We start from the raw sequence: 15,368 nt of genomic DNA, 5'->3' as shown, positions 1-15,368 counted from the left end.
TTAGTGCATGCTTCTGAGATTATACTCATTAACTTCTCCCAGGAGTAAGCATGGCTAACGAATTATGTAAACTCTTTCTGTGACTTGTTCAGCATGTTGTGTGAATCAGAGACTTTGGCTTAAAAGGAGTCAGAAAGCTAAAACAAAATGTGGCTTCTTTCTTGTTTGCACACTGCTAAACAAACCATGGACAATGTTGTCTGTTAATTCATTATCTACAACTGCTCTCAGGAGGAGCCAGTGCATATGATCTGAGTAGCATGCTGCTTGTTCACTGCTAAGTCATAATAAACAGGTCACTCTGTCCTTGTGTTTGGACTCTTCCATAAATCACAGTATTCTAATAACTATTTAACTGTGCAGGTAAATAAACCAAAACTTCTGGTTTTCAGCTAAAACAAAAGCTGTTAGGATTAAATTATAGCCATTTGCCCCTTTTCTTTCATCTAGTAAATATTTAGCTCATAAAGGCATTGATCAAGTTCTTTTATATTTGGTGGTAGAATTTCAAACACCTGCCTGTCAAATTCACAGCAATCTTGTAAAGTGATTCAAATGAGGGTTGCTGTTTTAAACATGGTGAATAATATAAGCAGGATTCCCAAAGAGTGTTTGTGTTTTTCGGCATTTTATTTTGAATTGGGACATTTTAAAAAAGGCGTAGGTTCCCAATGGAGAAGCACAATTCTTTCTAGGGACCCTTCACTTATCACTCACTTCTTCTGCCAAAAAAGTATGCCAAAACTTGAATGCTTGTATCCTACCCTGTGGTTTCTATTCTAACCTAATGATATGGAACCTTTCTCCTCCTCCTCTTTCTTGGGAATTGGAAAGCAGATGCTCCCCGCTGCCTGCCTTGTGCTGTGTTCTCAGTATTACCCTTCCCCTCCCTGGGTTTCTAAAGGGTATATTCTTCAATATGTGAATGTTTAAAAGGTGAAAATGTAAAATCCAAATTGCTCTGGGTATGCCTACACCCATTCCCTCTATGGAATGAGCAGATCTTTATCCTTTCATAACATGGCAAAGGCCCTCTGCTAGATTGTTCCAGTGTTGGAAAATTTGAGAGTTTCAAATTATCCTTTAGTCCATCTGAGATGAGATGATGTATTTTCGTCCTGTTGTTGACATGGGGAAAGATTTTTGAGTATACAGTGTGTTTGTGCACGTATGTTGACTCTCTTCGATTTTCTTGTGAAAATCATTTGAAATTAATGAAAAAGTTATGAGTAAGAGGTTTTGGTTATATAGATTTATTAATAAATGTTAATGCTTTTTATGAGCATCTCACCTTTGAATATTATATTAGGCACAGTTTTAGACAACTAGCAGCATGTTAGAAAAACTAAAAAAAAGGTGTTGAGACATTTACATAACAGTCTCAGTTTTGTTCAGATCTATCTTCTGCTTTCTAAGTAATTGTCATTGTCCTTTCTTGTTTCATTAGCAGTGTCTAGTGAAAGGAGCTGTTAATGCTGATTTCTTCTAGTTTTGCTTGGGGATTGCTTACTTTCTCTATAGAATAGTTTGGTTTCCATGCAAATATCAGTTTAAGCTCCTACAGTATTTATATCACAGGTATTCAAATTTTAACAAATTTTTCAACAGAGCAATGACTGAATCAAGCATTGTAGCAGTTGTTGTTGTTGTTGTTATTTCTTCTATTTATTCATCCAAATGCTTAAGTCAGTGTACACAGTTGTCCTTCTTTTGACTTTATCCTCACAACAACAACCCTGGAAGATAATGACTAGCCCAAAAGTACCACTGAACTTTCATGGCTGAATATCAACTAGAATCTGGGTCTCTTGCAGTCTTAGTCCAGTACATTAACTGCTACATTATATCAGCTCAGTCACCCATAATTAATTGAAAGCTTGCTGTTGTGGTTGTTTTCCTTTCCTCTATAGGCAGCTTGTGTGGAATAGTGTGAAAGATTGAAATGTTAGATTGTATGAATGAGTGCTTTCCTCCTATCCTCTGTTGGCATGACCCTGCAGAATTCTTTAGGGGCCAGTCAGGTAAGCGGAGCTAACAGTGAGTGTGGGAAAGGTACGTGTGCCGTGATAACAACTTATGCACATACACCTTTATTCAAATTATTCAGCTTCCTCTCTGTTTTCTCTGTTAAGGTACTAATAAGGAGTGGGGAAACAGTGGTCTTGCATGTACGTATCAGTGGAAGAGGTGAAACTTCCCTCCCAGTGAGACTGATGTTTTTCCTATTGCAAGTAGCAATGGGAAAACAGCTTTCTGTTCTCACTACCCAGTTGATGCAGTGGGCAAAAGTAGAGTAGCTCCTAAAGCTGCATAGAAAACTGCTAAGGGCCATATGTTCACACTCAACTATAAAATGCAGTAGCTTTATAGGTAAGTGATTCTAAGAAATGAAAGGTTGCATGCTAAGACTTTAATTTAGCTGGTCTAGTTACAAAATCCTACTAACAAAATCTTATTTCATCACTCTAAATTTCATTTAACATTGATTACTCTGATCTCTTAACAGATGCAATGATATCCTATTCTATATGTCCTCACTTTAAAAAAATATTTTGAATTTACCTCAAACAGCAAAAGTACTTTTCTTTACTTTGAAAAGCACTTTTCTTTATTCTTTCCGTATTATCTTAACTCCATCTTAAATTCCAGCATATATGCATAAAATTGCTTTGACCAGTCTAATTAAATAGCTATAAAATATGCATCCTTAAGTTCAACCTATGCAAAGTAATTCTAGATGAAAATTCCACAATTATTATTGCAGATCTTGAAGAATAGTGTCTTCACTTTAAACAGCAGTAGGATATTTTTCCTGGGACTTTATTCCAATCACTCATCTCAGATGGATTATGAAGGATGGCCTAAAAATTGTATATTGACTTTGAAAGCAAATAACCTGACCTGAAAGCCTGGATTTTTATGTTTATTTATTTATTTTTTGTTGTTGTTCCATTTCTCCAGGCTTCTGGCTGTTGACTGAGTTTTTTAAAAAATGCCTCTTTGTATATGCGTGTATATATATATATATATATTAACAACTGAAATTATGGAAAGTCTTTCCCAACACCTTGAGATAAAGATGCTGCTTCTGAAGTCAATGTTCTAAACACAGTGGGAAAAAAGTGTTAACAATGCATGGATTTCAAGGGGCTCCTTTTAGTTTCCTTTGAATTTATTTCATTTATTTGTTTTTGTTTTGTTTTGTTTTTATTATTTTTCCCTTAATTTCTGTGTTCTGGCCACACCCAGGAGAATCGTCTGCTTTTGATTTCTCCCTTTACGGTTACATGGTAAATTTTCTTTCTCATTCTTCAGAGATGGAAACATTTTTTTAAATTCTGTACAATTATTATTTTACACTGCTCATCCTGTTGCTTGTTATTTATTGCAGAATCTGAGGCCAGACTAAAAAGGTGACAGTTACTCGGTCTCTTCAGGGTGTTGAATAGCTCCATAAAGAAAACAGGATGTCCTTGGGTTGCAGGTTGTTCTGCAAGTTTTTGAGGATTTAGTATAGTTAGAAGTTAAATGGAACGGGTAATATTTTCAAATTTAAATGAAATGAAAGTTGTGTCATAAAAATAATTCAGTCTCAAAACTATCAGCAAATCCAAACAAAACAGGTTAGCAGGAATGATTATAAAATTACATATTCTCCTTGAGATAGTTATATTACTTTCCTTTTTCTCCTTTGGAACTGTGAGATCTTGAAAATTTTAATCCAATATTTAAATATTGCTTTGGTATGATGGGAATATGTTTAGGGAAGATAAAATCAAATTTATCTTTAAAGGAATGTATGTATTTTGTGTGATACATACTCCCTTTCCAATATTAGAGAATATATGTAGCTCAGGGATGAACTGTTGGTTTCTTGGAATTCTCTGGACTTGGTTGTTGTCCTGCAGATGTTTCAGGAAAGCAACCAGGTTTGGAGAACACCAAGAAGTCAATACTCACTTTTATTACCTGAGATGTCCTCCAGACATTAAGTAAAATCCAAAGGAGTTCAAATAACTATGGTCAAAAGTTCTACATCATTTTTTTAGGGTGAAGATGTAAAAATGCTTAGAAGTGTAGTAAAATAAATGTGTACTTATGTAACAGATAACAGTGCATTTATTTATCAACTTTGTATCTTGGCTATTCTGCAAGGAATTCAGTTAGCTATGTAAGAGGCTATACCCTTATATCTTCCTAACAACCCTGTGAAACAAATTACACTAAAGGTTTTTTGCACTGAATGTTTGACTTTTGGCTGCAATGGTAATGCTGGAATCATGTCCATTAAGACAAAGCTTCATGTTGTTCACAGGTTTGTCTCATCTGATGCAAAATGTAATGTACTTGAAAAATATGCAGAGATGTTAAAGGATGTCCCCCTCTTTGGGGGAAGATGGGCGGTAATAGAAAATTGAAAAATAAATAAGTAAATAAATGTAGCTCAATTTGCAGTTACATTTCATAATCCACGTAAGCCTGGGAAGGAGGAGCTTTTAAGGCAATTATTTCAATTTGCAGAGAACCTGCACTTGCTAAATTCTTGGTGTATTAGTCTATTCTAATGGAATCTCATTTTCCTAATCATGAGGTAGCAAAAACCCATAGAATTCCTCAGTAATTATAATTTCCACCCAGTTGTTGTAGTAGGAAGACTTACAACAGTGGAAGGTAGCATTTTTTCTCCCTGATCTTCCAGGGAATGCAAAAGTCTGCATTTTGGGGAGAAAAGGAGGAAAAAAATGTTATAGTGGCCAATAGCAATAAAGATCTTTATCCTGTTCCTTAGATGTTGATTCTACAGTAATGAACTTTACAAATACGAATAGCTTATCATAGGAAACCCAGATGAAAATCTAGTATATATAGCACCATTAATATCTTGAGCCTAGGCAAGTTCTTATTGTAATACCTTTGAGATCAATTTAGAAACCATGATCTATTTACTACTTTTTCCTGTAGCTGAAGATCTTTCTCCCAGCTACTGCACATTTTTATTGTATGAAGCGTACATACTTTTTATAGTTCTGTTTCTTGAAAATAAGTATAGGGTTAGGTCTTACATGTCCTACTATAGTACAGTTTTGTGAATTTCTGCCCGTTAGTAAATCCAATTGAATTTATTTGTACTTACTTTTGGAAAAAAGTTTTATGTAGATTGGAACCTTGGTTATATAAATGTTGCTCTTCCTGTCTTTATAGTGATAATATTAGCAAAGGTTAAGATAAACTGATTATGTTTCAAATGTAACTGGTGGCATTTTATCTCCACGTTTGTTAAGGTAAATCTGTACATTTTTGTGACTGAGGCAAGTACTTCTATAGCATTTTTGAAGTTAAATAGGAGTGGGTTGTTTATTGCCTGGACAGGAGCCCTCTGGAGTCTTAACTAAATCCTAAGCTTTCAACAACAAGCGGAACAAAGAAGCAATCATTCTGTCTTTACACTCAATTGTTAGACTGCATCGTTTTATGGTGTGCTATATTTAATTAATTTTGTTCTCTTCCATTAGACAGTGTTGTTCAACCTCATTAAAGTACTAATTTCAGAATATACAGCAGCGTTTTCAGAGTGAAGAAATCAAACATAGAAACAGTTGATTAGGTATAGAGTGGCTATGCTTTCCTGTGTTGAAATCGAAAATAGTTTAAGGATTTTTTTTTCTGAGCGGCAGTGAACTACAGTGTCCATTCCTAGCTATATATTATAGTATCATTAATATTTACTGCTAATAGGGATAGGCAACCTAGTGTTTGCGATCACCATTGTGACCTGTATATCTTGCATGATATCTTTAAGGCTCCCTGCTCCACCTGGTTTTTATTTTTTGATGATACTTTTACTCTAAATTTAAAATGAAAAACAGGAAACAGAAGTGAAGATGCCCGTGACATTGTCAAAATTCTAAATATAATGTGATACACACATACACATACACATACACACAAACACACTTCGGGTTTTTTTTGTCCCCTATATATTTATCTGTTGTCTAAAATATGCATATTAATACCATCCAGAAAAATAATGAGGCCAGTTACATAAAGCACATTAGTCTTCAAATGATGGATCACATTCTCAACTCAAGGTAGATTGTTATTTCTTTGTCTAAATCAGAAGAAATGGTGGAAGGTGAGGAAAAAATGGAATTATGGAAAGGCAAACACACTTAAAATTATGTGAGTTGTATAATGCTAGTTGAGATTAAAAACTTGGTCTCAGGTTTGAAAGGTTGAAGGCCACTATCAGAGGGATGATAATTGATTTTCGCCAGAGGCGATATAATACTTCCTAGTATACCTGAAGCTAAAAGCATTTTGTTTTTGGATGGGTAAGTGAGAGCTGAAAAAAAAATTGAGGCCAAAAGTTGCTAAAGAGGATATGGCTTTCTGATCAACATTAAAATAGAGGGGACTGATATCACACCTCCTTTTGGTAGGTTTTCTTCAGAGCATCTGCCTGTGTCTACCCTTGTCATATAAAAGGAAGCTATTGAAAATGCTGTAAAGTGATCATTTGAATGGTCATTTATGGCAAGATTTCTTTCTAGGTTTTAATATATTTTATTTGATCAATCTTGGAGCTAGTTTATTTATTAGAACATATCTCGAGTAACTATGCTTTTTTTGGTCTGGCCTCAATTGCTTTTATGTTTTATTATTTTCAATCTGATTAAAGTTATTTTTTTAATTGAAATTCTTTCATGAAACATGCATGAACCAAAAATGTGACTCTAGGAGAGTATTGCTAAGTTGTGCTGATGTCAATTTCATACTGTGATATTTTTTTCTCTATTTATCTAGATATCCGTATTTCAATATATAACGATGTGCATGTTTTCCCCCTTCTCCCGCTGCATGCAGGGATTCGGGTTCGTAACTTTCGAGAATAGTGCTGATGCAGACAGGGCCAGGGAGAAATTACACGGCACCGTGGTAGAGGGCCGTAAAATCGAGGTGCATGTCTTCAGTAATTCAATTTCTTCTTTATATTTCTTCCTTGGTTTCCTTTTTGTGTCTTGCCTCACTGATTTCACATTGGGATTCTTGTCCAGTGCGTGTGTGTGTGTTTGTGTCCCGTGTTTTTCACTCCCGTCCCCTGCACTGAAGTGTATAAAATAACCTCCCAATATATATATATATCTATATATTTTTGTTATTTTAGATATTTTTCTTTGTCTTTTTTTCTTTCTCTTAAGTTTATTTCCAACACACTCCAAATTTTTTACCCTTCTGCTGTCTTGATTTTCCTTTGCTTCAGTTAATGAGGCTCCGACTTTCTATTTCCAAGCCAGATCAAAACTAACAAAATGAGCACAGTCCCATTTGTAACTTGGTATCTAACAAGAAAGAAGGGGGGGGCAGCCAGTATCTGCCCTTGACTCAGAGGCCAGTTCTCCTCCATATGAGTGTGAAACTAATATTGGGAAGGGGTGGATGGAGAGACCAGGAAGAACTTGAGCCATTGAAATATCTATGTAAATGTGATTTCAAATTAAGAAATATGCATTCCTAATTCCAGCAATGAGTGTAGACGTTGTGATGAGCACAAGCAGCTTGTGTTACCTAAATGAGAGGTAACTCCTTAGTGATGAATTTTCTGTTCCCTCGTATAGAAGGCTAACTGGCCCCTTTTTGTTCTTTCTTTTTAAAGGAAAAAAATTACTAAATATAAGGAAAAATTTAAAGCCGCCGTTTTGAGTAAGATGTCTGCATATTTTGCTTTTTTGTTTTTTTTGTTTTGTTTTGTTTTTGTTTTATTTCCCTTTTCAATGGTTTAGTGTTTAGGGCCCTTCACTTGACTCACTCTTTCCATGGTAACTATACACAATGCTGGCGATGGTACGAGTTGGCGGTAAGTGAAATCAAAGTGCTAGAGGAGAAGCTTTTCTTTTCTTTTATGCAAAACAAAAATTAAGAAAGAAAAAATCCATCTGCCATTTCACATTAACACTACAAAATGTGATTTGACTTGTTGTCCCCCCTTTCCTTTTTCTTCCCTCCCACCCTTTTATTTTCAATGCTGTTGAGTAATGCCACCTGGATTTTGGATGTACATACCATTTTGTTTAAGTCTGAGCTGTTTGATTACTGGCTTCCCAGTAATTTCCCTTGCACATCTTACTCAGAGTTACTGAACTCCAGTTTTGGCTGGTTTTATTAACACGCCCATACACTTTTCATTTTTGCCTATCCATCTCTCCCCACCCCCGCCCCAAACTTCTTTTCTGCACTCCCTCTCTTTGGATCTATGGTTGTTCTCCTTTCCTCACTTGCCATTTTTCTTACTTAGTTAAATACAGCTGTTGGTCTTTGCTGATTGGTGGTTTCTGATTGGTTTTGCCCATTTTTCCTTTAAGTGCTTGTAATGCATTCTGCTGTAGCAGTTGGTTTCAGCAACTGCTGAAATTTCAGCAGTTGACTTGCTCCATCATAATGATTGTCTGTGAGACCTCTCTTCCCATCCCTATTAATCAGTTGTTGTTGTTTTTCTTTTTTATGTGTGTTTTAACAGCATGCTATCAGTCTCATTGTTGTTGTTTCCCATTCTTTTTTTAAATGTGTAATGTTTATATGGGGGGGAGGGGGGCTAAAACTAGAGTGATGAGATTCCAGGCTCCCTTCTTCCCTGCCCAAGCTCACTTTTGTATTAAAGTTCAGAGGGCGTTTAAACCATCCTACTTTGTTTTCTTGATCTTGAAAATAGCATTTTTCTACCATTTGGGTCTAGGATTTTGAACAGTCACTGATTCTGTCTTTGCCTTCACTCTCTGCAAGAACTCTGTGACTGTTTGACACAGGGTTGCTATCGTTGGCTTTATCCACACCACCGTTTTACTAGCATCCTCTCTGCTGTAACAATTCATTTGCTGCAGTGCTTAGAAAACCTGGGCAATGAACAGCTCAGTAGTAAGATTGGAGGACACTAAAAAATAAAAGCAGGAGATACTTCATACATTTCTTATGGTGTTCATTTGTCTCCTGACAAGTCAGCAGTTGGGGAAGATTGGGGTTGATGGCCTCTCAGGATACTCCAAAACTGAGATACAGGCCCAGCAGTGCTGCTCCGGAATGCAAAGTCCTTTAGAAGAAGAGCAGCTTAATCCAAGGCACCTGGGAATTCAAGCTCTTATGCCCAAATAGCAGCAGATCTTTTCTGTAATATTAGTAGACCACTGCAGTTCAGTGAAAGGCTACTAATGGATGAGACAAGGTTGTTTTTGTTTCTGTTTCATGCCAGTCAAACTGGGCACAAAAAATAGCAATGCGGGAGTTTTTGCCCTTGAACCAGTGAGCATCAAATAGTGCAGTCAAAACTGGTGGGGATGCCTGAGAAAATCTACTCTTTTTAGCCTTTTCTTTGATGCATAGTTAAAATACAAAAAATAGATATGTTTATAATTGTAATATTTAGGGACAATCTGTAAAAGTAAATTTCAGTGTGCTGATTTTTAAAAGCTTTATTGTCTAAAAAAATTCTGAAAAGTTTCCACCATTTTCTCTAAAGCATTGTGCTTCCTTCCCTCTCTTCCCTTTTCCCTTTTAATTTTTAGGTTAATAATGCCACTGCACGAGTAATGACTAATAAGAAGATGGTCACACCATATGCAAATGGTAAGACAAAGTGCTGGTGCTAAGGAAGGAATGGAAGAACATTTACAGGCATAAGAATTAAGTTTTCCCTTTCCCAAATTTTTCAGAATAATTTGAAAAGCTTGGTACTTTATATGTATAGATATTGAGATATCTAAGATATTGTCAAGAGGTAGAAAAGAGTTCCTTGGAAATACGTTGAGAAAATGAGCACTTATTTGAACCCTCAAACATGAATAAAGTACTCTAGCTTTAGGAAAAAACTTTAAATGTTTGGTCTTGTTATTCACTAATAAATTGGTGAGAAGTGACCAACACAGATGTCTCCATTATTACTGATACATATCGACTGCGCTCTAACTGATATGCATGCACAAGTGATAGAGGTTTATTGGGTGGTTGCCTCTCCAGCATCTTTACCAAACCTCCAAATAGATTTTAATATTGGAAGTGATTGGAAGAGATAGGCAAAGGTTGCATGTATGTTCATTGGCATTGGTCTTGCATTTTTAGGGAGGCTGCATCCTACCTAGTGAACCATATGGAAAAGAATAGTCAGTCTGTGATTTAAAATCAAACAAACAAAACTATCTGCATAATTTGCTTTGCCTATCTGCATACATACCTATCGTGCTATTGTCCTTTAGGGGAGCAACATCATGTAAAGTACAGAAAACAAAGAAAAATAGACAAAATAAATTAATCCCAGAAGATAATTGTAAACGGAAATTAACTAAATCTACATTATCCAAACACCACTCACTGTATCTCTTCATACCTTTCTATATTTGTAAACCATCCTTGCTTCCATCATGTCCATTCACCAATTCATATATTGCCTCTGTTCTTTCCATTTCTCATCTCTTCCTTTTTTGAGGTTCTGTTTGACAACATCCAACCATGTCTTTCTTGGGCTTCCTCTTCCTCTGAACACATAAATTCTTCCTTCATATATTTGTTTTGTGATTCAGTTCTCATTCATTCTCTCTCTAAGGCCAAATCACCTCAGAGTTCTTTTTTGCACTATTCACTCACTTTTGTACTTATTCCACATTCATTCATTCATTCATTACTTGTTCATTCTTGACTGACTCTGCTTCACCAGAGTTTACTGCATATGTTTTCTAGATAACCCTTTCCCACTGCATTCAATTTAATTTGTTTCTCCTCATGTACCCAACTCTAATTTCTACATAACAAGTGTCGAGAAGATTACTCCCACACAGCCATTTTCACTTATTTTTACAAATTTCATTCCTTTCAGCAGACCATGTGCTATCCACCATCTCTCTGTCAGCATTTGTACATCTTAAAATTTCTCCATCCATTTCCCCATCTTTAGTAAACATTCTTCCAAGGTACATTCATTCCTCTCCTTGCTCTAATGTTTGCAATTATTCATTCCATTTTTCCTGTCAGACAGAGCTGCTTTGTTCATTGTTCAGAATTTTCAAATCTATACACTTCTCTGCCTCATACATTTGATCTAACATTTATTGAAAATCATTTGGGTTCTTGAATAACAACATGACATTATTTGCATACTAAAGTACACACATTCATGTCCCCAATCAACCCAACTTTAACATCATAAGTGCATTTTATCCATTAAAACATTAAACAACCAAGGAGATAGCACACCCCATCTTACATTCTACTTGATAATGAACCATTTGCTAAGCAATTCATTTATTTTCTGGCATGCTTTTCTTTCATTATATACCACTCTTACTGCATTAACCAACCAATCTTTAACTTCATCACATAAAATGTTCCATAATTTAAGCCTATTCACTTTGTCATATGGTTTCTCTAAATCAGTAATATATAATAAACTTTCTCATATTCATCTTTTCTGAATGACCTTTTGAAGAACAAAAATTTGGTGCACACACTGCCTGCCCAGCATGAAGCCATGCTGTACTTCCCAAATTTTGTTCCTTGTCAACTCTGGTTCCCTTTCAATGAGAACTCTGCCAAACACCTTTCCATTCCAAGGCACAGAATTAACGAACTACTCTCCTTGTAATTTTTGTTATTTACTCTTCTTACCTTTTCCTCTGTATAAGGGAACAATAATGACATCACTCCAATTGTCAGGTGCAGATGCAATCTTCACAGACACATTAAAACAACTTGCATAGCCACTCCATAAATAAGCCACATCCAGATTTTAACATTTGTCTTGTTTCACCATCTACACCTGCAGTTGTACCATTTTTGACCATTCTCGTGGTATTTATGACTCTTTTCATCGTTTTTGGACAATAACAATTATAGCATTCATCTGAATTCCATTATCATACTCATAGAAGTCTCTAAAATATTCCTTCCAGTATTCATTCACCTCAGTTGCAGCTCAAAACATTTCAATTTTATTTTTAACTCCATTCACTTTGTAGGAGGCTCTTTGTAGAGTCCCATCAACTTGATTAGCTATTGTTTTTTTATAGGTTTCATTGTCTTGATAGAGAAAATAATAGGAAGTGTCTCTTGATTAGCATATGCATTTGCATTACCCAGGATCAAATCTGGGCAAATCCTAATAATCACACATCATATACACCAAGTTGATACTGTGTTCTTTGGTTGTGGTCCTTTCCCATTTGGGTTCGTGTATGAGGACGTCTAAGACAGACATTCCTCTCATTCCTTTCAAATGCGCATCAATATGCTCAGTACAGTGGAATCTCCTCAGCTGATGTTCAAAGATCAGTTCAAAGATCTCAAGTTCTAATTCCATAAATAACACGGTCATTCCTCCTGGTTACTTTTGATATGGTTTCAAAATTTTCATTTGATCCTTCACTACAACCACAGCCTTTAAAAAAGAAAAGAAAAGCACAATGCAATACAAGTTTCATTTTCAGACTGTGGGAAGGAATTCCTCCTCCATTTATGTCCAGAATACAAGAAATCGGGAAAGTGTAGCCTATTTTTATGCATAGGAACAATATGCACGGAAGTAAGGTAATATTTATTAGAAGTTTGACTACATCTGTACTCATATACTTAGTTGTTTGCTGTCTCACTGATGGTAGGTCGAGCTGCTCACATCTGCCTGTATTTTTTCAGGTTGGAAATTGAGCCCTGTGGTTGGAGCAGTATACGGTCCGGAATTATATGCAGGTAGAATTTAAGATTGATTCTTCTATTTCTGCCATTTGACTGCAGTGGTATTTGTTTATGTTCTCAATCTGCTGTTTCTTTATAACCTTTTTACATTTTTTATTCTTTTTAAAACTAAATTAGCATCCAGTTTTCAAGCAGATGTCTCGCTGGGCAATGACGCTGCAGTGCCCCTGTCAGGAAGGGGGGGTATTAACACTTACATTCCTTTAATCAGTAAGTAGTCCCTATTGGCCCCTGTATTGTTACTGTGCTTGAGTAAACAGTGATCTGTTCGCCCTCTTCTTTCCAGTTTGTATAATATGTACTTGAAAGGATGGGCCTTGACAGAAAGAAATGCCACTTCTTTGGGCAGTGGCGGTGACCCATTCCATCTTGCAATGCATTTTACAAGCCTTTTTATGGCTAGGGTTTCTCCAGGTGATAACGCTGCTATAAATCTATAAGGGAGGGAGTGTATGTGGAAGGTCCAATTGTCCTGGCTTTAGCAATGTAACAGGCCACACTCTGAAGTACATGTTATTCATGCTGCTAAACTGTGAGTCCACTGCAGGCCCCCTTGTGGCATGCTCCTAGAAGCACCTTGGGTTCATTTTGCCTTGTGACTGACTGGTGCCATCTAAGTATTCCTGTATTGCATTGTGTTCCCAGCCACCTTCTGAGATTTCAATATCATTTTGCCCTGAGCTAGTTTACTCCAGCATGATGTGTAATAAAACAGGGCCCAATATAGATGGAACCACTTAATGGTCACCTTTGCCAGAAGGTAGGCTCTCAGTAAACTGGCACCTTTTCTTTAATTATGGCTGCCTTCATTAGGATGTTTTTGATTGTTTTATATTTAAATTACATGTGATGGAAAAGAGTGAGTTGGAAGGAGAAACACACACACACACACACATTCTTAGTTCACGAGTTTAAGCATATCATGGCAGAGCATTTTAAGTGTCCCCATTCCAAGTAAATGGAAATTACCTGCCTGTATTAGTAGTAACTCTCTGTGCTTCTCAGACTGTTTCTAACCAGACTGCATGGCATTATCATGGGGTGGAGGACAAGGGGAAACAGTTTGCAGTTTGTGATGAAGAAGGCATGACACAGCATTAATCCCTTGCATGCCAGGCCTCTCTGCAACCCTGCCTTTCCTTCAGGGCCATGTCACAGCAAGAGGTATGTGAGGTCATCAGAGCTCTGAGCATGCTCCTCTGCAGGACACGTGCAGAACATTCCACATCTCTGGAGTTGTATATAAGTCTAGTTAAATATGATCGTAATTGATTGGGCAGAGAAACTGATTCTTCTCATATTTTTCCATGTCTATCTGTCTTCACAGTACCCAGCTTCCCTTACCCAACTGCAGCCACCACAGCAGCAGCATTTAGGGGAGCCCATCTGAGGGGACGAGGAAGGACAGTATATGGTGCAGTACGAGCAGTACCTCCAACAGCCATCCCAGCTTACCCAGGGTAAGGATGGAAAGCTGTCCAGCAGTGGTCTTCAGAACAGGACATTCAGTGGATTAAAATTCAATGGAGCAGGAGGTGCCAGCACTATAACACTCTGCACTCCATCATACTTGAGAACGGCAATCTAAAAGCTTACATGTATGACCAGAAAGAACTTTTCATTAAATTGGCAACCCGAGAGTGAAAAAGAGTGTTCAAAAATAATGTACTAATTGTTCTAGCTTGTAATAACATTTTGGCAGCACAAAATAATCTGGAATTAGTGGAGGAATATTCTTATAAAGAGAGTTGCCTAAAGGGTGTAGAGTCTTGGAGTGAGGCCACTTCTTGTTCTCTGAAGTCCAATTGCATTGAGTTACCCAGGACTGACAAGCATTGCTTGTTAGCTTCATCATACATCGTCAGTAAATCGGTCAGAACAGAACAGACAGCTACCCACAATGGATTTGCTTTCTTGATTAGAGATGTTTTGAGAGGGGTTAAAACAAAGATTGAGCAGATGGGTAATGAAGAGTAGTTTGTTTTTAAACTAGAATGAAAAATCAAAACCAGGATAGCAGTATACCGATACATCATATGCAGAGTTGCTTCCACAGATTTTGATTGTTTCAGTAACATGGAAGAGCAGCTTAGCAGTAAGCTGCTCTTAGCATTTCAGAGGTGTTGGTTGCTTTATTTTTTAAAGCATGTTTTCAAAACTGACAAGATTCCAGTATCTCAGATGCCAGTTTTAGTTCTAAAATTTCATTTGCATCTAAAAATGCACCTTGTTTCTTAGATTCCAGTCTTTCTTGGAAGAAACCTAAGCAGAAAGGAAAATACCAAGAGGCAGTTGGATTCTGATTCTCTTCTCTTTTAATTAGAAGTACACAGTAATACGAGGGATTATTTACTGAAATACTCTAGATCATGATAGATCAGTTGTAACATCTTAATAACTAAACAGCCTAGCATTTAAGACTACAAACACTGTATAGTTACTGGATACTTATTTCCTTCACTCCCCCTTCTCCTATGGTTTGTATAAACATATCTTCTGGTTCTACCATATAAAGTAACAAGTATCTGCATGCAACATCCTCCATGATTTGTATAGGGAGAATTGTTGGGATAGTTCATTAGAATAGCTTCCATGAATCACACAGAATCTGTGGGGTACCAGTTTATGTCTAATTGTTG

At 36.6% G+C, this 15,368-nt stretch overlaps 1 protein-coding gene across 8 annotated transcripts in view; it reads left to right on the top strand.

The window, feature by feature from the left end:
* The window catches only part of RBFOX2 (RNA binding fox-1 homolog 2), a 202,796-nt gene that overhangs the window by 165,979 nt on the left and 21,449 nt on the right, over nt 1-15,368 (top strand). For 7 of the 8 annotated variants that reach the window (XR_010068336.1, XM_063308962.1, XM_063308964.1 and 4 more), the window contains 5 exons: nt 6,865-6,957; nt 9,555-9,615; nt 12,670-12,723; nt 12,847-12,939; nt 14,057-14,189. Coding sequence is in view for 7 of the 8 variants with exons in the window: in XM_063308962.1 (XP_063165032.1) it covers nt 6,865-6,957; nt 9,555-9,615; nt 12,670-12,723; nt 12,847-12,939; nt 14,057-14,189 (434 nt within the window). In the remaining variant the exon portion in view is untranslated. The remainder of the gene's footprint in view (nt 1-6,864; nt 6,958-9,554; nt 9,616-12,669; nt 12,724-12,846; nt 12,940-14,056; nt 14,190-15,368) is intronic. The other variant, XM_063308966.1, reaches the window with a different exon arrangement.

This window comes from Candoia aspera, chromosome 7 (genome assembly GCF_035149785.1).
Source record: "Candoia aspera isolate rCanAsp1 chromosome 7, rCanAsp1.hap2, whole genome shotgun sequence".
In the NCBI taxonomy this organism is placed as follows: Eukaryota; Metazoa; Chordata; class Lepidosauria; order Squamata; family Boidae; genus Candoia; species Candoia aspera.
Note: the sequence above shows the minus strand (reverse complement) of the source record. Positions and strands in the feature narration are given on the sequence as shown.